At 43.8% G+C, this 25,362-nt stretch overlaps 1 protein-coding gene across 1 annotated transcript in view; it reads left to right on the top strand.

The window, feature by feature from the left end:
- The window catches only part of FAM124A (family with sequence similarity 124 member A), a 36,730-nt gene extending 24,245 nt beyond the window's left edge, over positions 1–12,485 (top strand). Inside the window, exons 3-4 of the mRNA XM_041467071.1 lie at positions 1,871–2,610; positions 11,688–12,485. Of these exons, the coding sequence (XP_041323005.1) occupies positions 1,871–2,610; positions 11,688–12,485 (1,538 nt within the window). The remainder of the gene's footprint in view (positions 1–1,870; positions 2,611–11,687) is intronic.
- Positions 12,486–25,362: the final 12,877 nt, after the last annotated feature.

Raw genomic sequence — 25,362 nt, 5'->3', positions numbered from 1 at the left:
TGTCACTTGTTGCAGGCTTTGATAGCATTTGTGTAACAAAGGAATCAGAGAGAGAAAAAAGCTGAACATCTTCTATTCCAGCGTTAGAAAATGAACGACTGCACAGTTATCAGGTTTCAGGTTTTATTAGATCACTGTCCTCTGCAATTTGTTTTCCTTCTTGTTCTGCTGTCCGATGTAGAGGACCACGACCTCCCCCCACACCCCTTTTGCCTTTCTCCCACGCTGTGACTACCCACAGGCGGTATCTCAAAGAATTACCTACCAGTAATGATTGCCACAGCAAAGCCTCTTGCCGCATACTGACCCTGTTTTTCTTTTTGCTTCATTTTTTTTTCTTCCATTAGCCATCTGACAAAGTCACTCCACATCACCCATTTCATGCAGAGATATGAGAACTGTGCTGTAATTGTATTTTTGATTACTTACTTGGTTTTTCTTTATCTCCCCTAGGCAAGATGCATGCTTGCTATTTGCTGTGCATACCATATCTTTCTGCAGCTTCTAAATTGAGGGTGGCATCGTGTTTACCAGTCACCTCTGTCTGCAAAGCTATGCAGTTGCATCTAAATTTTCTCTGGGTCTTGCAGCTATTCTGTATTGAAAGACAACTAAAATACACTACTTGCACAAAGCTGCTTTTCCATTAAAGCTATTGGTGAAGTATCACAAGAATGTTGTTCTCTTGCCAGGAGAGAGGAGAGAGAGGTTTGTACTGATTGCTAATAGGAGGGGGAATAGCCTTTGAGACAATCCCCTTATTAAATGTGGTCTGCACAATGAAAAGCTTGGGAAGCCTTTCTAAGGCTTCTCACATTTAGGCTTTGTGCCCAAGCTCAGGGTCTCAGACATGGAGGTGCTTTCAGAATACCACACAAGGGGAACCATTTCAGCAAAAATATCAAGGCTACTTGATTAATTTTTTAAAGTGCCTTGTATCACCATGCCTCTTTATTGGCATGTAACTCCAGCAGAACAAAGTAACAATTTCTCCCTAGACCTCTACGCTTTGCTCTGCTGGGCTCTCAAAGAAGTTCCAGGGACAAACAAGAGATAGAGCCCCTCTGAGCAGTGCCAAGGTTAACTAGAGGTTTCTTTTTTCCCCTGCGTAAGTGTAACTTTTTTGTGCCTCCTCCCTTTACAAGTCTTCCCTAATCTTAAGAAAACCTTGAAGCAGTAGTATTACAGTCTGAAGATATAAACAGTGCAGGATTTGTAGGGACAAGTAATATATTATCCTAAAGAAGGACCTGTATGCCTGAAGGCTTGTCTGCTTTTTTTCTTACCAGCTGTATTTGTTGGTCTAATAAAAGATATTACCTTTCCCTACAAACGTTGCCTTACTTACTAGAATAGTTGCCTCCAGGACATAAAACATTTAACTGTGTGTAAAACTTCAGTGTCAGGGTGATAGAGTAGAGTTCAATGGTGTGATTTCCATGCCCTGGGCCAATTGGCAAAAATGAAAATAAGATGAACGCTCTCCACCCTTGTCATTCTGCACATCATTAATGTCCCTTACACCCCCCACTCTACATCAGTATTTTTGTCTTTCCTGCCTCTCAACTGTATGGGACAGGTCTTTTCCAAGAAATAAATGCCTGTTGACTAGCATCTTTTGGATGCTGTCTGGGAGAAACAGCAGCTCTTACAGTATGCTTGAAACTTTTCTCTGCCTTCTGATTATTTTCTTGGTTGCTATATCACTGAACTGTTTTTGTTGTTGTTGTTTACTACAAGTGAGATTCAGAGAGCTGGAGAAAAAGAAAAGCCCACTGTGACTGAGTAGACTGTTTCTCCTTTAAGGGTCACCTAAGTATTGTAACTTGGTTGCAAATCTTAAACGACTTTTTTTTTATTAATATTTCAGGTGAACTTTCTGTGGAAGGCATACAAGACCCATTCCTTGTTAGTGTACATATTGTCACAGACCCAGGTGAATCCAAGACTCTTCAGCAGGCCATTGATAAGCTTCTAGCCTGGATCCATCCAGACCTCCAGCTGTTTCGGGTCTCAGAAAGACGAGTGCCCCGGAAGCGCAGGAAGCCGCTCAAGGCTGGTGTTGCTCAGCCAGCCCTTGCTGTCATTCTGTTCCTGCAGGAGGAATACGGAGAAGAACCCATCTTGCAGCTCCATGAAACTTTTCAGCGGCCACCTTGGCATTACCACCACACAGAGCTAATGCATGGGAAGTTCCTCCCTTACCTGCCATGCAGCCAAGACTTTTACACTTTGGCTCCAGAGACTCCTCTGTGGGCCATTCGCCCAGTGCACTACGGGAAAGAAATGATCCGCTTCACCATATACTGCAGGAATGAGAATTTCGTGGACATTCTGAAATTGTATGAGTTAATACTGAAAAGACCAGTGTGTCAGAAAAAAGCAGACTTTTGTGTTTTTCCTGTCTATTCTAACATGGAAATAGACATTCAGTTTTCCTTAAAAAAGCTCCCGAAGGGACAAGTTCCAGTGAGGACAGAGTCAGCCGTGCTGGAGTTCAGAGTGAAAGATGTGGGGCAGCTTGTGCCTCTCTTGCCCAACCCTTGCAGCCCCATCAGTGAAGGCAGGTGGCAGACAGAAGACCATGATGGAAATAGGATCCTTTTGCAGGTAAACTCAGTACACAGGGAAATAGAAGCACATTTCTTGGTTTTGTGCAGGAAAGCTTACCCTGCACTGACAGTTGCCCTTTTGTTGGTTGGTTACTTGGTTTTTTTGCTCTATCCTTGGAGCAAGAGCCAGGACAGTACTGCTGAAAAAAGAATTTGAAACCCCTTGCTGTGTTGTGTAACTGATCACAAAAGCAGTGAATGATGTTAGCCAGATATCAGTCAACCTCAGTTTATGATAAGAGTGCTGTGAGATGAGATAGCTGTTTAAAAAATTGAGGAGAGAAGGAATTATGAGCCCAAGTGGAGAAATCATGGCTGGTGAATGTACTTTTATAAGAAGTATGGGCACAGAACTGACAGGGAGTTTCAAAATAGCAATCAGTTATGAGACTTCTTTGGGAGACAAGCAGAAGTCCTAATGGTACTCATTATTTTCTAGCATTACTGGATGACAAACTGCATCTCTCACAGTGATTATCAGGATGAAGAGAGGTGATAAAGGAAAAGAAATGCATCCTGAAGAGCAGCCTAAGAGAGACATTCCCACTGACTCTCTTTTTGAACTAATCTCAAGTGCTCATAACCGAATCCTGAGAGTTTGTTTGTTAGGACATCTGTAGGCACATATCTGGGCAATATATCAGCATGCTCTGCTTCACTACACCACATCCAAAGGAGATAAAAGGATAAGCAGCAAACTCTTAACAGCTGCCTGCCCTGCAGAGGGGTCTCTGTGGCAATCCAGATCCAGCTTAATGGGCACTCTTGCACTGCAGAGGTTTTTATTGCTGCTTACATTCAAATCAAGGATCACAGTCCTTCACCTTTATAAGGCTGTTGTTCAGCTTTCAAAGGGTATTCTTTTGGAGTGAATTCCATTCATGTAGCTTGTCTAGTTGTCTGACCTTGCTTCTGTGGAAGACACATTGTGGGTGCCATCCTTGCACCGTACAGACCTCTCAGCATACAGAGAGGTGTGCAGCCCTCTGTAGCACAGTGCCTCTGCGGTTGTAGTTCCTGGGACTGAAATTCCATGTACACAGGACATCTCTGCTCTGGTGAGTCACATCCAGGTGGAAGTGGAATCTTTCGATGCTGCTTTGCAGATGCTACCATCAGAGAAATCCCATGACAGAGCTGAATAACACTTGCAAAGGGCTGAGGAGGGCAGTTCCCTTGCCCATCTGGCAAGCCAGTCACCAATTTGTCAGGGTTACTGATTACACTTCAGGCATATCTGTGTTAGCCTGAGATAAGCTGCAAACTGAATCTGGCAAGTCATGACCAAACTTATACACAGCAACCACACTCACCTATGTCCTCTTTTCCCTGTTCTTTGTCAGGAGGTTTCTGCTGCGTGACATAACTTTGGTTTATGGGACCTTACACTGGTTTCAAGCAAATTGAAGGGAAGGGTAAAAACAAACAAACAAAAAAATAGGGCTTCTAAATAGGGCTTTTGGTTTAAACCCAGCAAATTTTCAGAATTAACAATTTTCAGTACCTCTGTCCATCAGTACAGAGGTAAAGTGAGACTTGCTGAGCAAAGAAAATCAGAACAAGATTTTATCCATATGAGCCAGAAGAGAAGAACAGAAGCCTGCCTAAGTATGGCGTGCAAATACAATTGATTTTCATTTCTTGTTTTGGGTGAGGATGATGATTCTGAACAGGAGGACAAAATGACAAATGAGATTGAAGTTACAGAAATGGAATTTATCACTCTGGAAGTTTGTGAAGTAAAACAAGTTAAATATATGCAAAATAGAAGGAAGACAGAGCCTTTGGATCTAACTTATGCCATTTTAAAGTCATGAAAACTAGGTCCTGGTATATGGGTTTTAAGCAAGGCTGTACAATAAGAAGAGTTCTAAGGCTAAATCAAAGGGGAAATTTCCTGTTACTCAGATACTACAGCCACCAGTGCAACATGACCATGAAAAGAAAATTGCAGTCTGTGGTGTGTATCAGCTACTATGCCATAGGAAGCACAGGAGATTGCACAGGATCCCAAGGGCCACACCTTTTTTCAGCTCTGGACTCCAGAAAGGTGACCTCGGAAAGGGGCAGGGACCAGGAAGGGCTCTCACCCCATGCAGAGGAATGGAGAGACAGTCCTGCAGAGGGAAACTGCGGGAGTAGGGTCACCTGTGCCCAACCAAAGCAAGTCTGAAGGGAGCCCTGACTTGAAGACAGACCACATGATAAACAGCAGGAGCAGGAAAAGGCTGGTTTACTCAATGATTGTTTTGATACAGGAACGAGAACCTGCCAATAAATAGATTGTAGTACATATTCACAGCTAACTACATAACAGCCACCAGCAGGTGCAAGCAGGTTAATACCTTAATTTAAGGCAGGATGGTCAGGGAGAGGAAATGATGGAGCATGGGTTATAGGAAACATTGGATTTGGTGATCCATGAACTCCTTATATTCATTTAATTCATTCTAAGTTAAAGCAATTATAATATCTACCTTTGAAAGTAACAAGACTACAGTTTGACTTCTCAGAGAGAGTTACTATTAGCAATATTATCCATGCCACAGCGTTGATGATAACTTTGATTTCTTCCCAGTTATATAAACTTAAACAATGACCTCTCAGTATTTTTCTGCCTCCATATCAGTTGATGGTTAGTAATCATCAGAATGGTTTTGTTTACTTTGTACAGATACTGCAGCTTTTTAAAAATAATTATACCAAAAATGGTAGATTAACATCCCTGTTAAATTGCAGGCAGTGTTTGAAGTTTGAGTATACTTCCATGTTTAAGCTAACAAGACGTGACCTCTTGCTTGTCCTGACAGGGACTTGGATACTTGCCAGCCAGATTGATCCATGTTCTTAATCCATTTTGCAAATGCAATTATCAAGGGGCTTAGATAAAGTCAGTTCAAGAGACAACAAAGTTATTCATGGGTAAGATAAATCTGTTTAATGCCAAGAAACTACTCCTTCATTTGCAGGGAAGCCCTTCAGAACTATTTTGTCACAGTGGCTTTTACACATTGGCAAATTGATCCAAGGGTGCAGCTATATTACAGCTGAGGCAAAGGGCTCTGTTGGCTGGAGCAGAAGCAAGGCTTAGGAACACGATTGCATCCTATGGGAAGACACCCCCACTGCTTCACCAGAGCTAAGCCAAGAAGCAGGAGCTCTGGGGAGCTTTGTCAGAGCAGTGGGAAGAATATGTAAATAATGTAGCTAAGAATATACCATGTACTGGTATACTGAGTATACTGCTGGATTTATAGGTCTTGTCCAGATTCTTGGCTGCCTCTGGGCATAATCCACACAGAGACAGATGACGTGCTAATCAACTTGCACTCCTGGCAATGCAATGTGGGAAGCAGGAAAGGTTGGTAACTGATGGGACTGGCTTGGCCATGCATGTTTAGGAAGCAAGGATAGTGAGCAGAGAGGAGAAAGTGCACAGATGGCTTCTTTAAATTATGATAACATCTCTGGTTAGAGTAGGGAAAGTAAAAAAATATTTTGGCAGGATTTCCTAGCCACTCTGTGTGAGGTGGGACATGCAGACATACCCAGGAGGAAGGTGGACACCAGAAAAATTAATATCTTACCTAGGCAGAGACTCAGCACTTAAGCGTAGGACCTGCTGCTGTTTTACATGCCAGAGAGTCCCTGTGCAGTTTATGAGGTGTCTATTTTCTGCCTAGTCTTGCTTTTTAAGGCATCCTTGAAATAACACTGCAAATGTTAACAGATCACAGCTTATGAGGAGGTAGAGGGATTCTTTTTTTAGCTGATTTGCTGAATTAACCGGCCAATGTTCTTATCGGTATGGGGCAACTGTAATCTTGAGGTGAGAAGTGGTGTCGTGTGTTTCAGGAGCAGAGGTAGCAGCCATAACTGACACAAGGAGCTGGGACAAGAGGACTCAATTAAATACAAGTGGAAAAGAGAAAGAAAGGCAGCTAAACCAGGGTCAGAGAGGGCAAAAAGACAAAAACAGGCAAAGAAAGGGCACTTTTGCAGAGAACAGTTTAGTCTGCAGGAAGGAAAATGGAGGTGAGAAAATACCTTCAAGCTTGCTGAATTATTATACATAATAGTGCAGATAGAGCAGAATTGAGGACAAAGAGGAAGAAAGGCAAGAAAAACATCCACTGGCATAGGCTGCCCAGAGAAGTTGTGAATTCCCCATCCCTGGCAGTGTTCCAGGCCAGGCTGGATGGGGCTTTGAGCAACCTGGTCTAGTGGAAGGTGTCCCTGCCCATGGCAAGGGGGTTGTTACTATACAATCTTTAAAGTCTCTTCCAACCCAAACTGTTCTATATCTTATGACAGGCAAGGATGTGTACAGGGCACCTTTACAAAGATTATATTTATTTTCTTCTGAAAGGGGTGAAAAAGACACACTTTCAGAGCAAAAACTGACTCAGTCAAGGGAGGTGCCATGAACTGATTTAATTAATCTGCAAATCTAATACTATTCTCCTGTTTTAAAAAATATTTTATTCTATTTTTTCCTTTCCTTTTTGTGACATAAGTGTTTGGTTTTCTTTAATTCTAATGTCTGGATTTTGGGGGAGCATAGAGAATCAGTCCCTAACTCAAGATTTTTACTTGTTTTTCTTCAGCCTAAGGTACTTTATCCAGTTAAGTTCTATGGCGTACTAGGATCTCTTACAAATCTTACACCCAGCAAAAATTCTTGAGAATTAATATATTTTGTGTTACAAAGCACTCAGTTTTCTATTTTTGCAAACACATTACAAGCCACTTTTCAAACAGGTTCAATTTTTAATCACATCTGTGCATTTTGCCTTTTTGAAATGCTGTGCTTCTGACTGTTTGCCTTTCAAGTAAGACTTGTTATGATGATACTGAGGACTAATCTCTGCCACTTCTTCTTGTGTCGATTTTTTTTCCTCTGGATCAGTTCCACTGGTTTTAATACAATTAAACAAACACCATCACACTCCTGTTGAGCAAGGCAGGCAAAATCTGGGCTCGAGATGGTGATGTCATTGCTGTGCTTGCTGGGTCCTGACCTCAGCAAAGCCTTGCTGGCAGTTCTTAATGCAGATAATGCTTAAGGAGATCTCTATCTGCTTTCTTAAAAAGCAGATAACTTAAAATAGACTGCAGCAGCACTCACGGATTTTTTCTGTTAGGCCCTGGCAGCCCAAGTTGAAAGTGCGTTTCTGAAAGGTTCACCCCAAGTTGTTTATGGCATTCCCGGATATTCATCATGAACTTCTTCTGCAGCCCATTGTAAAACACAAAGACTCTAAATCCCTCCAGGCTTCACAAAGATTTGTGCAGAGATTATAAATGAGCAGCAGATTAGCACCAGATGAAAAAATCTGTTCTGTTAGAGAGCTAATCTGTTCAGTCAGTGGCCGGGTTTGCTGCACATCTTTGAGGCAAGGTCTGACAAATGTAACTCCCTGCATTTGGAATTTCAGTCAAAATCAATGTGTCACTTTGCATTGTGCCTTTGTCCTCTCAGATGACTGATGCCCTCTCTGGCATCTCCCTGGTACTTGTGCCTGTTGCAGGCAGCATGGCTGTGCCAGGCAGGGCTTTGCCAGGCAGCAGGGAGGCAACAGGCAATGCTGAGAGTGTTAACAAGCCGTGAGAAGGCTGACGATGAGGACCTGAAAAAGAAAAGAGCTCGCTTGGGCCTGTTGCAGGCAACATGGCTGTGCCAGGCAGGGCTTGCCAGGCAGCAGGGAGGCAATAGGCAATGCTGAGAGTGTTAGCAAGCCGTGAGAAGGCTGACGATGAGGACCTGAAAAAGAAAAGAGCTCAGAAAAGATGCAGCTGTTTTCAAAGCCAGTGGCAGGATTAAGGGGGCAGAGAAGCTTCCTCCGGGAACTGAAGAGGAGCTGTCACATGAGCGTACAGGATGCGTGCAGCACTCAGTGTGCCATCCCAAGGTGGCACAGGGGAGCACGGTCACTGGCCTTGGCACAGGACAAGGAGCTGGTTTTGGCTGACTTGTAATCCTGGCTAAATCACTGAATCCCCTCTGTGATCTCTGACAAGTTAGAGAATGTAGATATAGAAAAGTCTTATTAGTCCACATAATCCAGTTCTCTACAATACAGGATTAGCCTGTAATCTTTATTCACTAGTATTTTGTGGGATGGAGCTTCTGACACCCTACCTGTGGTACAGTGTTCTACCTGTAGCACACCACTGCTGCTTGTTCTGCCTGGTGTTCTCACAGCCACAAAAGTCTTCATTGCTTTACCACAAAAGGTTACATTGCTTTAAGATTAAAGTATTAAAATAATATCTCCCCATTATTTCCCATTTCTGCCCATATAATGAAAAGCAGCATTGGAAAATAGGTCTTTTAAATCTTAACTCACCTAAAAAAATTATCGAGGTGAGCAGTTCCTCCTGTAAACAGCTGTTCAGAAATGAGTTGTATTAGTGATGTTGCTTGGTCTGCCCTGCAGGCAGCCATTCTGGGGGCAGGCTGTGCTTGCTCCCTTCTCCTCAGCATCCACCATCACCTCCTGCCAGGCCAGCTGGGCTTGACCAGGAGCTGTGACCCAGGAGCAAGATTAACAGCAAATACTTTGTGTAAAATGAAGTGCCTCTATTCTGTCTGCAGAAACATTAAAAGAACTAGGGAAAAAAAGGGTTTAAAATAGCAAAACCCTAAAAGTAACATCTTACCTAAAGTAGGTTATCAGCTACAGGGTGTGTTCTCACTGTAGCACAGCCCAAGGACATAGAAAACAATTCAGCAAACCAACCACACACAAGAATTTTTTCAGGGAAAGCTGAATTGTTGTCCAGACCCCACTGCCTGTATTAACTAGGCAGCTAAATCTTATCAGGTGGTGTGGCCTGCACAAGGTAAAGGTACTGGCCCCAGAACTCTCTGCAGTGCAATGATAGATCTGTTCCCAAAATTATTTTGGGAATTGATTCATTGAGCATGGTGGTTGAGTTCATGTAGTGTACCTCACAACAGGGCTACTGCAGAGAAAAAAAAAATGGTGCCTTTTGTTAACACTAACAAAATATAATGAGGAGTGTCTTCTTGGTCAAACACATCAAAAGAGTGCAGTGATCTGTTTGTGGACTTTCAACATGTCAGATTATTTCTGGGCTATGCAAAAATGTCTTTAGTTAAGAAGCAGCTAGTATATTCTTCGTGGACAAACTTTTTATTTTGCAGAGTAATTTTTAAACAAATTGGCTCACATATTGCACTAAAGGGTAGAGGTCTAATGTGATTTCTGGCTAATGTTTTGCTGACAACTGACTCATTACATTTGACTCTTTTGTCCTCAATTTCTTCATTCATGTAATTCTTTATGACATTAAGGGAAGCAGCTTACTATAATTCACAGAAATAGGTTATGAATTAACATACCTTAGATATATATATAGATATACAGATATATACACACACACACATATATATAGTATGCATATGTATATTTCCTCACCTACAGTATCTAAATGACTTCCATGGTTTGGCTGTCCTATAATCTCTAATAAGAGATCATGAAAGAACCAAGCATTTTTTGCAGATGTGAAAACCCTTTTTTTGCCCATAAAATCACTTCAATAAAAGCCAGAATATGGCTATGACAGATCTGGGTCACTAAGACAATGTGATGTGTACTAGCAAGATGTTAGAAGCAGCAATGTATGGAGCTCTTTTAGAGACTGGGTACAAAGAACCTCCTTGGTTGCCAGGTCTCAGCTCTTTCTGTCATGTCATATAATCTGTTTGGTAAAATGAGCAGGGTCTGTCTTTATCCATTACTCACCACAGAAGATTCTTCTCTTTCTGTTGTTATTAGAAACCTTTTATTAGTTTGTGGTTCTGTTTTTTTAATGAATAGTTCATATTTTATTTTTTTTTCCCCCTGTGGCTCCATTGTTTTCAGTTCAGATTTATTCTTTTTCACATAGGTGTGATTGGAATCATGTGCAGTATTCCAGATGAGGCCATAACAGCATTGTCCACAGTGCTTTTTCAACTCACTTGAGACTGCCCAATACCATGTTGTCACAGCCTTGTTGCTTTAATAGCAGAAAGAGATGAGGATACCCGGTTCTTTCTCCTCTCTTGTTTCCAACTGACAAGTCCCATAGCTGAGATTATTTTTTATTCTCAAGAGTATGATCTTGCACTTTGTCCCATTAGTTCGTGTCCCTTTTGGAGCATTTTTTATTATGCAAGAAATTCCATTAAGAAGACTTTAAGTTTGTTTAAAGTCTAATTTCTAAAAGCCTCACTGAAATAAGGGCAAAGGTGAAAAACCTTACAATTCCTCAAACATAGTTCAGTTACCCAGACATCAGTTCCATAGGAAAGCCATCTCGCTCCAGCTCTTCCTTGAGAAGGATGTTGGCTCATCATTTGTCACAGCTGCTTTCCCCATTCATATGTTTGAGTATCTGATGGGTAGGCAACTGAATCCTGCCCTGGGACTGGGATTCAGCTCCAGATTTGGATCATAACCATGAGTTTGGGTCTTCAGTCTAGGTGTCTACAAGCAAACTGAACATGTGTCTGTAATGTCACTGTGAGCTAGTTAATGGAGCTGACTAGGTAAGAAAGAAAATGTGAAAGAGTTGAAAGAATTAGTAAATTTCCATTGAGGAGACTGAATGAACTTGTGAAGGCTTTCTGATGTTTTAAAGGAGGACAAAACAAAAAAAAAAAGGAAGGAAGAAATGAGAAATTATAATAATATAATATATTTCTTCCATTTCTTTATTTCTTTCTTAAGCTGTCCACTAAAGTAGTAATGTTGGAAGACAGAATATGAATGAATCTGAATAAGTCAATAGGAAGTGAGAAATTCAAGCTAGCGTAATTCAGCCCACAAGGCAAGGCTTTTCTACCATTTATTCTTGTTGTCTTTGAGGCTCCTTATGTAAATATTTGGGATTTTGGCAGGGTGGTCTATCTTTGTTATTGCAGTGAAATATTTGCTGCAAGCATACTGACTGAAGTCTGCTTCATAATTATTTGCAGTAACAACTCAGCAACGGAAACTTAGGGTTGTAAAACTGCCAATTCTGTATTAATGTGATCTTCTTCTTTCCCTCTCCCGACTGCAGCAAGCACACAGTTGGTGTAGGAAGTCTGCAAAGCAGAACAAGCAACCATATCCATCTGTGTCAACAGATTCCCACTTCACCACTCTGCCAGGCTTCCTTCCTCAGAGCCACCAATCTGTCTCTGAACAGCCACAAGAAATGGGTCAAAAAAAGGAACATCACACTAATGGCCTTGGTCATTATCTTGGTTTCTCCCAGCAGGACTTGAGACACAGTGATCTAGGAGACTTCACATGCAGATCCAGGAGTGCCTCCAGCATTTCTTGGTCATTTCAACGAAGCAAGTCTCTGTTCTGCTTGCCCACAGTGAACTCCTCTTCAGCATCAGAGACATTTCATTTCAGTGAACCATTTCAGTTTTTAAACACTGGGTCACCTGCAACCAGGTTAAAAACATGGAAATGCAGCCCCAAGCTTAACATTGATGACTTAGAGGATGCCCAAGAGACTAATGTGGACACAGGGATGAAGCTGTCCTTCTCAGACCTGTCTGTGGTTTCTGCATACTCTGCCCTCAATGGATTTTGCAGTGAGTTGGAAGACTCTCTTCCATCACAGAAACAAACTCTCAGTAGGGCTAAACAGGCAGCTACCAGTGGAAGGCCTTTATCAGCCATGTGCAATACTTTTGAGTCAGTTGATGGTTCACTGCCTTCTCTTTCAGAATGGTCTTCCAGCTCTTTCACATCAGCATCTCTCTCTGAGCAGCACAAACAGCCCTTGAGAGCAGCTCCCTGTTCCCTGGATGATCGTGTTTGCCTGGCTTCACCAGTTAATGAGGAAGAATTTTACATCTGAGGTTTCTCTAACTTACACCTTCCAGAGGAAACGTGTTCTACTTGTGAATGACAGCAGTGGGTCCACCCTGAGCTTACAGAAGGTTCCTTGCTGATGAGAAGGTGATGCCAGAAGTGTGTTAAATATTTGAAGAAATTACTCAGAACCCTCTGAGATTGGCATTCCCAAACCGGGTACAGTAAAGCAGTCTAAGATTGCACCCTCTGTCTTTGCAGTGGAGGATGTGATCAGCACAGAAGCTTTTGCACAGCAGCACAAGGTGGATGTTGTCTGACCAGCCCTTGGACTGATGGTGAAGGAAATGCCAGAAGAGGCACATAGTATTCCATTTTAATTTGGCAGAAAATGAAGACTAATTTGTGAAAACAAACTGCTCCAACTTTTCTGAGAAATTCCCTTAACTCAGGAAAGGTGGGAAAAGAAAGGGTTCTTATTTCCTGTTCACAGGTTCCAAAGACAGCTCTAAGCACAGGAGGTCCCAGCAGAACAGCCCCAGTAGGGTCAGGCAAGAAGTTTCTTGTGAGGAAACACTTTCCTTCCAACCTTTGAGAGCTGGCAGTCGTGAGGTGGGGCAGAATCACACAAACATCAAGGTTGGAAGAGGTCTTCAAGATCATCTAAGTCCAAGTGACAACTCAGCATTACCATAATCACCCCTAAACAATATCCCCAAGTGCTACATCCTGACACCTCTTAAACACTTCCAGACACTGATCCCACCAACTCCCTGGACAATTTATTCTAACGTCTGACCACCCTTTCAGTGAATATTTTTTTTCCTAATATCTAATCTGACCCTCCTCTGGTGCAATTTAAGGCTGTTTCCTCTCATTGTTGCACTCAAGATATGGCAGAAGAGACCAACCCCCACTTCACTGCAACCTCTTTTCTGGTAGTTGTAGAGATCAGTGAGGTAATCCCTGAGCCTCCTTTCCTCCAAACTAAACAATCCCAGTTCCCTCAGCTGTTCCTTATCAGACTTTTGCTCCAAACTATTCACCAGCTCCATTGCCCTTCTCTGGACATGCTCCGGCCCCTCAATGTCCTTCCTGAATAGAGAGGCCCAGAACTGAGCACAAGGATTCAAGGTGCAGCTTTCACCCCTGCCAAGTGAAGGGGTCCTGTTTGCCACACTGTTCCTGATGTAGGCCAGGATGCCATTGGCCTTCTTGGCCACCTGGGCACAGCTGGATCATGTTCAGTTGGCTATTGACCAGCAACCCCAGGTCCTTTTCCAGCCACTCTTCCCCCAGCCTGTTGCAATGCCTGGGATTGTTTTGACTCAAGTGCAGGACCCAGCACTTGGATCACCTTACTGAACTCTACAAGACTGTCCTCAGCCCATCAGTCCAGTCTGTCACAAGCCCTCTGGAGAGCCTTCCTGCTCTGCCGCAGATCGACACTCCCACCCACCTTGGTGTCGTCCGTGAACTTACTGAGGATGCACTCAATCCACTCATCCAGATCATCAATGAAGATATGAAACAGAGCTGGCACTACTGCTGAGCCCTGGAGAACACCACCAGTTACCAGCAACCAACTGGATGTAGTTCCATTCACCACCACTCTCTGGGCCTGCCCATCTAGCCAGTTTTATTCAGTTAGGAGTTCACCCATCCAAGCCATGAGCAACCAGTTTCTCCAGGACAGTGCTGTGGGAGACAGTTTCAAATGCTTTCGTAAAGTCTCGGTAGACAACATCCACAGACTTTCCCTCACCTACTGAGTGGATCACATTGTCATAGAAGGAGATCAGGTTGGTCAAGTAGGACCTGCTTTTCATAAACCCATACTGTCTGGGCCTGAGCCCTTGGTTGTCCTGTACATGCCATGTGATGGCACTCAGGATGATCTGCTCCACAACTTTCCCCAGTGCCAAGGTTAGGCTGATAGACCTGTAGTTCCCCAGATCATCCTTCCAGCCCTTCTTGTAGATGGGTATCACATTTGCTAATTTCCTGTCAACCAAGACTTCTCCGGTAAACCAAAACTGCTGGAAAAGGGTTGACAGGGGTTTGGAAAGATCTTTTGCCAGCTCCCTCAATACTCTCAGGTGCATCACATCAGGGCACATAGATGTGTGTCTAACTGGGACAGAAGGTCATTAACCCTTTCCTCGCAGATTATGACTCAGCTCCTCATCCCTAACTTCCAGCTGTCTTTGCTGGGTATGCTGGGGGCAGCTGGCTTTGGTGTTAAATACTGAGGCAAAAAAGGCATTGGGTACCTCAGCATTTTCCTCATTCTTTACACTGTACTACCCTGTGTATCCAGCAAAGAATGGAGACTCCTTAGCCCTCCTTTTGCTGCCAATGTATTTATAGAAACTTCAGAAGTGTCACTCCTTCCCCAGGGAAGAGGAAATTCCACTGTATCTTTTGACTTCTCAGACCAGGATGCAGAAAGTGCCAAAAGAGACACCTTAGTGAACATGAGACCCCTCACCCAGAAAGCCCATCCTGTTCAGCTAGAAGGGAGCCCTCGGGGCTCTTCTCTGAACCACTTGTACAGACAGTGATAACCTGAGAAAACCATGTTTGCTGCTCCTAACTCAGGCAATGCAGCTTACCTTTTTGGAATACAAACCAAGAAAGATAACCCAGCATTTTTATATATTGCTACACCATTAGACCCAAATAAAAGATAGCTCCCTGTTTTTTAAGGGGTTGTTATTTTTCTGTTAGAAATAATCAGTGCAGAAACTTTTTCTTCGTATTTCCAGTGCAAGCATACTTCTTTCTGGATGAAACTTATTTCTTCTTGAATACCTCTCCCCAAAGGGAAAACAAGTCAAATTTTCTGGCTTTCAGAAGATGTTTTTAAAACATGCATTTTTGATAACCTGTTTTGCTCTAATTAAATTGGTGTTTAAAAAAAAAGTAAGTGAAAAGCTGCTAATATGAATATCCTTCACCAGGATTTAAGTCATACTAACAATTTTTTTTATGCATGTTCTGAAAAGTTATATTTTTGGCTGACAAGTGTCACTGATCACAGCTCTGGTCGAGCCACTGGGGAAATGACCATGTTAAAAGGTGTATGTATAATGCTGGATGTAGCCTATATACAGGTATAAATGCTGAAGACTTACCACGGTGGCATTGTGTGGAATAAAAACTCATTTTCAGAGAAAGATATTTGCTGTATTGCCAGGTAATTTTAATCAAAAGAATTTCTGCTTTGGAGGGGAAAAAATGTTGAAAAGCACAGACATACTATAAATAATAGTTACAAAACATTACTGGAACAGCTCCCCTGACCTGTTTAGGTAAGTGCATTGTTTTTACAAACTATTCTGGAAGAAAGTCTAGAGGAAAATGAGTACAGGTTTTTAGGGGAGGAACCTGCAGCCCGAGACCAGAAGAGGCCAGAGGGATAGTCAAGGCTTTTTCCTTTTGCTCTTGTTTTCTTCACACAGGTAAAAAGGCAACAGACCAAGTCTCCTCTCTGTGAGATGCTGTCATAGCATTTACCCGGGGTAGACTTTGTCTTTTGTGCTAAACACAATGAATAAATAAGAAAATGTATTCAAAGCAAAGAGCACAGAAGATTATAAGCCTTCTTCTGCCCTCTAAAACTATTTAGGCTTACTGCAGTTTTGGTAAACTGTTCTCTTTCTAGGACCAAAAATAGCACTAGTGAAGAATTTGTCATGGTGTGTTTACCTGCTCTGTGCCCCTTCAGACCCCACGCAGTCTTTCCTCTGACTGTTGTGACCTTTACATCAAATCCCTCCCTGGAACAGGTGAACCTGACTTATCTAAAGTTGTATTCCCAAGTTATTGTTTGTACCCTGCCAAAATATATATAAAACACTATGAAGTCAGACTAGCCACTTTTTCCATCAGCTTGCAGTTCACCATACAAACAGTGATGCTTAGGGCAGTCAGCATCCACAGGTTTAAATTTATGCTTCGTCATTTTATGTCCATAATTATGGTATTTTCACAATATTTTAATAATACAGAAAACATTTGATCCGGACATGAAATAAAAAAACTTTTTTGAGCTGATGTAGCTGTCTGATCCTGGCATCATGCCAACACTCCTGACAAAAAGCTGATTGGGTTTTTTAATGAAGAGGAGGCTCTGAACCATTTTTCTGCTAAGGCATGCCTGCAGAAGGAGTCCATCACATCTGGGGCATGATGCCTGCTGCAGCAGGAAGCACTGGTGTTGGAGATCCACAGGGAAGCACAAGACAGCTCCAGTGTCAGTCATGAAGTTCGTGTGTGTTATTAACCAGCAGCTCCTTGAGCATCTCAGCTCCAGATTTTGCCACATTAATCCTGATGGGAAGAGAGCCAAATGAGGTTATCTGTGTTTGTACTGTCCCCAGTGGTTCTGTCTCTGTTCTGTTTACTGATACCTAACTAGAGATTAAAGTTTTAATTGTTTACATTGATGGTGCTCGTAACCAAATCTTGTAAAAAAAATGACTGTCCTACTGTCAGGAAAAATCAGAGGTGATAGTATACAGAAAACTTTGTCTGTAAAAAGAAAGCCAGATTATGAAGCGTGTTTCACTGAAGGCAGGCATCATTAACTCTCTTCCCATTATTTAAGAAGGGGCTTATCTCTTCCGAGACTTGAATATGTACAAGTTTCATGTCATTTACTTATTGATTTGAACAGTGTATTTTGAGAACTGCAGGTTTTTCCTGAACTTTTTTTCCTTCTCACCCCAGAATGCACTGCTTCTGTGGAATAAAATAGATTAAAAGTCAGTTGTACATAACCTTCTGCGTGTTCATTTATAAAGTATTGAAGACTTATAGAGTATTTTAACTAGGCTTCCAAAATGAATGCAGTGCCACAAGCTCTACAGCTTTTGGCGGTGTGTGTTGGTGGGATAATTACAAAATAAACACAGCAAAAATTTTTTTTGTTGGACACAGTTTTGCCTCTGCAGACTGGGTCTTTTGATTCTCACTGTGGTAATAATTTTGTAAATAATTTTCTCTAGTAAAGCTGAATGATAAAATAGGAGCTGTGACACACATTGGTAATCTTGCATGCTCAAATCCCATCTGGGTTTGTTTGATGTACTTTGGTCTTCATAATCATCCTTTCCTCTTATTTTCATCAGTGTGTGGTGTTACCTATTATGCATTTCTTTATTCACCCCGTGGGACACGTCTGCATGTCAGTATTACATGGTATTTGCAAAGCTGTGTAGGTTTGGCTTTGTTTGGATTTTATGGTTTTATGGTTTAACATTGTGAGGTTTACATATATATTTTATGGCACTTGCAGAGCTGTAGAAACATCAGGAGCTGGAAGAGGCCTCTGGAGGTCATCTAGTCCAAGGCATCTGCTGAAAGCAGGCACAAGGCTGCTCAAACCTTGAGCTTTGGAGTTAAATCAAGTTGTTCAGGACCTTGTCTGGTCAGATTTGAAAGTATTTAAAGGTGGCAATTTCACAGTGTCTCTAGGCAATGTGTGCCAGTGCTTACCAGCTGTAATGGTGAAGAATTGCTTCCTAATCTGCAGTGACAATTTCCCATGTCAAAAATTGTGATCTTTCCCTCTTGTTTCACTGAGCACCTGTGAGAAATCCAGACTCTGTCTTCTCTGTAATCCCACTTTAGTTGCTCCTGCAGCCTTGGTCTTCTCACTCCCTGACCCTCTGAACTCTCTCAGGTTTGTCAATATCACTCTTGTACTGATGATCCCAAAACTACACAGATGTATGGATGTGGATGATGAGTGCTCAGCTGCCAAGCAGAAGAATTTCTGTCAACCTGCTGGCAGCTCCCTTGCTTAAACCACCCAGTATCCTGTTGGCCTTGTCACTGCAAGCTTGCGCTGCTTAACCATATTCAGCTTGCTGTTTACTGGAACCCCAAGGTCTCTTTCTGCTCTCTAGCCAGGAGACGCTTCCTCCTGTGCTGGTTGTACCAGATTAGTCCATGCCAGGTGCTGGGCTTGCATTTGCTTTTTTTGAACTTGGTGAGGTTCTCATTGGCACCTTTCTCCAGTCAGTAAAGGTCTCCGTGAGTGGGAGCCCTGTTCTTTGGTGTATCAGTCATGGCCATCACATTGGCCAGCTTCTCTTGCACTGCCAGTGGGTAGCCCACCCAGCCCCGTGGACTTGTGCATGTGCAGCTTTCTGCTTCCCTGACTCATTCTTCTAGTGGGATTAGTCATTTTATCCTCAGAACTTTGCTAGATACAGACACATGGCAGGCCTAATAGAACATCCTGTGAGTGAAGGCAGAGGTTTTTCCAGTTGGCAGATTGTTCCAGTTACAGAAGACAGGAAATTTTCTAGTCTGTCCTGAATAACTCCTGAGTTGTTTAAGGAGGGTTCTATCTGTCTTTGCTTATTGATTGATTGGGTTGTGGGAGATGCCCACAACAATATCCCTTTTGTTAGCTTCTCCTGACCCATGAGCTCTTGAGTTTCTCACCCTCTGCTTCCTCACAAACATGCACAAATTTGTGCCACTCAATTGCTTAGAGTACAAACCTCATCACCAGCTTCCATCCTTCCATAAAGAACCTGTATCCAGTCATGAAAGCTCTGGACCCAACTGCCTCATCATATCTCTAAATCATCTGGTTGTACATCCTGAGAGTGCTGAGGTCTTCCAGGAGTGATTTTCAGGTTTAGCAGCCTGAGCTTTGGCACTGGCCATCCCATCTGCCCAACAGAATGGAGCTACCCAGGTGTTGGGAAGAGAGTCCCACCCCACAAAGGGCTTAGGAAGCAGTTTGAAACAGTACATGTGTTAACTACTGCAGAAATCAGACTATTGTTTTTCCTATCAAGTTGAGAAATCTTAAGCCAGTAACTCATTCTTAATAGGAAAACCACTCCATGCTTTTGTTTGTTCTTGTTACCCCTCTGTTACCTTTCTGTGATGTGTGCTTTTTGAACTAGAGGGTCCATAAATACATACAGTTTTTGGAGATTTAGATGTACTGTACGAATGTACAGAACAGCTTGAAGGTGCTTTCTATTTTCTGTTTCTCTCCTCGTAATGGAACTTGCTACTTTGGCTGCAGCTGAGCACTGAGCTACCTTTTTCATAGATATTTACTTAGCCCTAAAGTCCAATTCCCAAGCAGAAAAAGTCAGTTGAGACCTTACTATCATGTATGTAAAATCAGATATTTTTAAAATGTAATTAATTTTAGAATTAGCTACATTGAATTTCATCTGCCTTTTTATTGCCCAATTGCTGTCTGTTGTGAAATTTTTCTGTAGCTTCCCCAGTTGTTCATCATCTTTACTGTCTTGGATGCTTAATAAGCTCAACAAATTTCCATCTCACAAAGCCCCCCTTGTCCAGGTTTAAGTCATGCTGAGCAATGTAAGCTTGAGTACAAATCCCTGCATGACTCCACTGCCAACCTCCTTCCACTGTCAGAGCTGGCTATTTATTTCTACCTTCTGTTTCCTGCCTTTTAATCAGCCGTGTATTCACATAACCTTACCTCTAAAACCATCACAGCAGGATTTCTTGTAAAGGCTTTGATGAAGGGCTTTGGGAAACTGTTCTTAGCTCTACACCTCTTTGTTGATGCCTTCTGAAGCCCCAAATAGATTTAAGATGTGCAATTTCCTTTTATAAAACCATGTTGACTCTTCCCAAAAAAAAATCCTCAAACTTATCTCTGTTTGGATAGTGACTTGTCTCTCATCTGAGCCCAGGTGTCATTTGAGTACAGAGCAATCCTCCCTGTGGCATTCTTTCCTAGCTTCCAGGATTCGGCATAGTGCAAATTGCTAAATTTACACAGAGTCCAGACTTCCTGAGCCAAAAACTGCTCAGATCACTGTGTGACTAACTGCTACATTGTGCTACCAGTGGATTTATCCTCCTTCAATTTGTCAGATTTCTTGTTGAATCTCTCCTAGTTCCTCGGGTTTCCACAGCAGCTCAGGGCAATGAGCAGCACTGAATTCATTCCCTGCATGAGAAGAGAGAAACATTTATTTGCAGCCTTCACCCAGACAGTTTCACTGATCGCTTTCTGTTCCAGAAGTCAGTGCAGGCTTCTGGGCCATGTTGCCTCAGTAGCTGGGAAGGATTGTGTCTCCCTGAGCTCAGGAACCAACAGGTTGGGAGATAGCTGTGGGGGAATCTGACTGCTTATTTTGGAAAGCCTTGCAGCCTTCCAAGGCCTAAATCCTGTGGAGGAATATGTCTTCAGTGGTAAATGGAAGTGGGACAGGGAGGAGGTTCAGACACTGGATTGTTTGATTGCTTATTGTCTCTGTTTTGGACCACTTCAAGCAGCTTTCACCAAGACACTTCCTGGTGGTGCCCTTCACCCCTAGGACCGTTCCCACTATGGAAGAGGCCACATCAAACTTTGGCCTCTCTGTCTCCAACACTCTCCCACCACCTTTTTGCATCTTCCTGTCATCCCATGTTCCCTTGGACACACCACAGCATGAAACTCAGCCTCTCAGGGTCACGCTGTAAAAAGCACCTCTCAGCTAACAGCCCCGTGCCCAGTGGGCTGGCTGTGTCCCAGAACTGCAGCAGGCCAGGAGGGAAGCCAGGCCAGCTGCACTGTGGCGTATCTAGTGACCTGCGCGGCATCTCTGGGCTGGCCTTGGAGCTCAAGAACAGTATTCAAACTGCTGCTATTTTTTTTTTTTTTTTTAAGCAATTTACAGCTAGGCAGTATTGATCCAATTTGGCCGCAGAAAGGCAGTCTTAGAGGGTTTCACAGCTGTGCAGCTGCATCCTGCCCCTGCTGGGGCTCAGCCTCCCGCATTAAGGCATGGCTGCCGTTTTAATCAGATGTCCTTTTCAATCCCTTTCCTCCTGAATATATGGGGCATAAAATGGAAAAATAGCTTGGTGGATGGAGGCCATTAATCCAATCTGCCCGTCATAAATGAAAACTGCCGAGTTAACGGCGCGTAATGAAATGGCGATGGAAATGGCTATGGCCGGAGCTGACCGCTCGCTCGGAGAACGTTCCCGGCTGCGGGAACGCGGAGTGCCCGTGCCGCGTGACGGGATGGCAGCGGTGCCGGGAAGCCACCAGCCCGCACGAGTGCCTGCCTAGTGCCACCTCGCGGTGCTGGCACACACGGGGCAGCGCACGGAGCTGCCAGCCCGGGCGGTGCCGCCCCGGGGCACCCTCAGGCCCCGGCTCGGTGCCCTGCTGCCCGCAGCCTCCGGGGTTAGGCCTGACCCCGCTCGGTGCCCTGCTGCCCGCAGGCTCCGGGATTCAGCCCGACCCCGGCTCGGTGCCCTGCTGCCCGCAGCCTCCGGGATTCAGCCCGACCCGGCTCGGTGCCCTGCTGCCCGCAGCCGCCGGGATTCAGCCTGACCCGGCTCGGTGCCCTGCTGTCCGCAGCCGCCGGGGTTAGGCCTGAGCTGCCCGCAGTGCCCGTGCTGCGCTCCCAGCCCGCTGCTCTGCCTCTCTGCCCTCCCTGCCGGGGAGCAGAGCAGCCCAGGGAGCGGCTCCGTGACCCGAAGGGCTCTGCCGTGGGTGCCAAGGGCGAGGAAGCAGCCACAGCCCACGGGGCTGCTCTTGGGATGGAGCCGAGCATCCGCTGGGAAGGAGCCCCTGAGCACGGCACGGTAAGCCGGCTGCCTGTCACGAATTCCTCTGTTTACTTTGATGAAAATTTCAGCCCTCCTGGTACGGAGATAATCTGCTAAGTATGACCCAAGTCCTGCCAAGACAATGCTTCTTGTGAGGTTAGCAGTGCTACTGGAGAGCTCCTGCTCTTTAGGTGCAGTGAACCTGGGGACAGGGCTGCCCGGAACAGATACTCTTTAAGAATGCAACACATAATACCAACTTTATAATTCCTCTTGCTTCCATGAATTAACAGCCATTTGTTGCAGCTCACATGTGCTGTTGCATGGACATGTTTCTTTTAAACTGTTTTGTTGTTGTTGTTTTTGTTTCGTTTGTTTTGGGGTGTTTTTTTTGTTTGTTTGTTTCTTTCTTTCTTTCTTTTTAACTGGGCTGTGATTAGCAGGAAGAGAGTTTTTTTCACATGGTTTACCATTACACGGTTACAAGTCCCACTTTTTCCTACTTTTCGGGGGGTTTTTTGTCACAAGAAAGCAAAGCTTGAACTAATTACTCTGTTCCCCTGCTTATGGAATTTGACTAGATGCCGGTGTTCCCCTGTTGTGCCATGTAAAGCCGCCTCTGCCCTTCAAGTCCCTCTCCTAGCCACTTTGCTGCCTTGCTCTCTTTCAAGAGCTGATTGCCCTGTGGTTTTCCCACAGGATGGGTGAGGATGCCAGTTGCCACCCTGCCACGTGTGTAAAGACTCTGCAGAAGTTTTGAAGCAAGAACTTCTGGGGCTGCCTGAGGCAGCAGCAGATACAACCTCTACCAGGTCTGGATAGTGCTGGGACAAGCCACAGGGCAGGAGAGGAGCAGAAAGATGGAGATGGTGAGCCAGCTTCAGGCATGTGGGGCTGTGCAATATTCTGCTATTTGAGGATGAGATAGGGAGTGTGGAGGGAAGCCATCAGCCCTATTAGGGATAAGGATGCTGAAGCTGTCAGGTTGCCAGCAGGGCCCAAGTGCACAGTGTTTTCCAAGTTTCCAGGATAATCTTTGCTCCAGGTTGGTTTGCTTTTCCAACCACTTTCTTTGCAGATGAGTTCTTTTGGATTCATGCTGCCAGTCCCCACAGATGTCCGTCCGTCCTTCCTTCCTTCCTTCCTTCCTTCCTTCCTTCCTTCCTTCCTTCCTTCCTTCCTTCCCTCCTTCCTTCTCCAGAATGAAGCAGGACAGGACCCAGGGCTCCTTTCTTTTCCTGCCCACTCCTCTCTTTAGCACCTCCTCAGTAAATCCACTGGATTTGGTACTTACCTTGTCTCCAGCAGATTGCAAGGGGCAAAACTCTGCTTTCAGCATCCCTGGGAGTCCTTCACTGACACCCCAGGGATGCAGCTGCTGGTGTTCTCTGCATTGGAGGCTCGTTGTCTCTTAGACATGCCAGGTCACAGAACATTTTCTGATTATGCCATTTTTGGTAGATGGCCCAAAGAAAAATTGGCTGCTCTCTGGAGTGACAGCTAGATTGCAGCTTGACATGAATGAAGAGCATAGCAAGATGGAACAGATTTTTGCTCCAAGCCTTCTCTGCTGATGTGTTAACTTTGGCAGCATCATTTGGAGAAAAAAGTGAATTAAACTCATTGGAGTTGTGTACAAAAGAGACTGGGAGAAGGAACGGGGGGGGAAAAAAGGATGTGTGAATCTATGTTGATTATTTTGAAGCCATAAACAAGTGGCATCAGAAAAGATTTTGACAACCATATGGACTTTCAGAAGTGTGAAATCTTCTGAAATGATGTGCAATCATGTAAGGACTGGCATAAAAAAAAAAAGAAGACAAGATATGGATTGATGTGACGTACAGACAGCAGACTGCAATCTGTGATACAGGAGTTAAGATTCTTGGTACATGAAAAAAATGTTACCTAGAAGAAAAGATTTTATGTAAATTAAATCAAATTAAATTACATAAAAGAATGATCCCAAAGGTAATAGAAATAACAGTCAATCCTATTTCTTATTGCTGGTTTTCAGAACTAGACTCTGGGGAACAGCAGTCTCAGGGACTGAGCAACAGCTTTCCACTGAAATAATAATTGTTTTTCTGGGGAGCTTCACTGAAGATGCCACATGCAATCTGGATTTTACACTAAGCAAAACCACAGGTAGAAGAGTGCAGGTCCTGCTGAAGGGCATCAGCTGCGCTGGCCGAGGTCAGGAACTGCCGCGGCACTGCAAGGTATCTCCCCTGATGTTCTCCAAGGGGACACTTTTATCCCAGAGCTTGGGAAGTGCTGCCTGAGAGGCAAGTAGGATGACAAGAAAGCAGATTTGCAAATTTTGTAGCTTTGGTGTAGCACATTTCCACACAAGCTGTATGTGTGTGCGGCAGGGACATCCCCGTGGGCCACATGAGGGTGTGTGATGTGGAGATACACCAGAGGAGATAAGTGCTGCTCTGCTGCCCTGGAGAAGCCCATCAGATCTGAGGCCACCATGCTGCCTGAGGTCTTACCTGCTAGGAGAAGAGAAACTTGAGAGGTCTGGGCTCTCTCTGAGGACTGAGTTTAAATGCCGGCACTCTGAGCCTTTTTACAACCTGACTGTTTGGTGCCTTTCCCCTTTAAGTTATCACAGTGCACAATAACGTGAGACAAAAATTGCAGCAAAATACTTTTCAGGTTTGATTTATAAATGGCTCTGATTTGCTTCTGCTTTCATCTTCCCCTGTGACAGCATTCCAGGTCCAGATTGTGGTTTGTATTTCTTGTTGCATCACAAGAGAATGGGAAAAGCAGATGAAAGGTGAAAAACTGAAAATGGAAAACAAACCAGCTATGGCATCTTAAGGAAGCAGGAACAAAAGTAGACTGAACTCTCAGATGAGAAATGATTTTTCATGGGAAAACACAGATCAGGGCAAAAGTTGGCTTTTATGTATCAATAGGGGCGTATGATGGGATGAAATAGATGATGCATAGGAAATGAATCTATTTGCATAATTTCAACATTGAAAAAGTGCAGCATCTGTGCATATCTGTCCCATAGTCTGATGCTTTGAGTCCTCTTCCCATTCTGCAGTATTTCCATTAGACCTCAATCCTTAAAAATCAGTACACACCTAAAAATATTCACACACATCTTAAAACTTTCAATATATATCTTCTAAGTATACCCTTCCTTTCCTTCCCTTTGCCTTTCACCCTACAATCCTTTGTTGTTTGGTGACATTGGCACAGTCACCTGTAAATTTCATGTCTTGGAGCCTCTTTCTACTACTGAAGGTGGTACTTGGAGTTAGTCCTAAGAGGCTCCAGCAAGAAAGTGTCACTGAAGAGAATGTGATGAACTGTATGGAGGTTTTTTTTGCTATTTG

The sequence above is a fragment of the Pyrgilauda ruficollis genome, unplaced genomic scaffold (genome assembly GCF_017590135.1).
Source record: "Pyrgilauda ruficollis isolate IOZ18807 unplaced genomic scaffold, ASM1759013v1 scaffold20, whole genome shotgun sequence".
Lineage (NCBI taxonomy): Eukaryota > Metazoa > Chordata > Aves > Passeriformes > Passeridae > Pyrgilauda > Pyrgilauda ruficollis.
The sequence above is the reverse complement of the archived record's forward strand: the minus strand, read 5'-3'. Positions and strand labels throughout refer to the sequence as shown.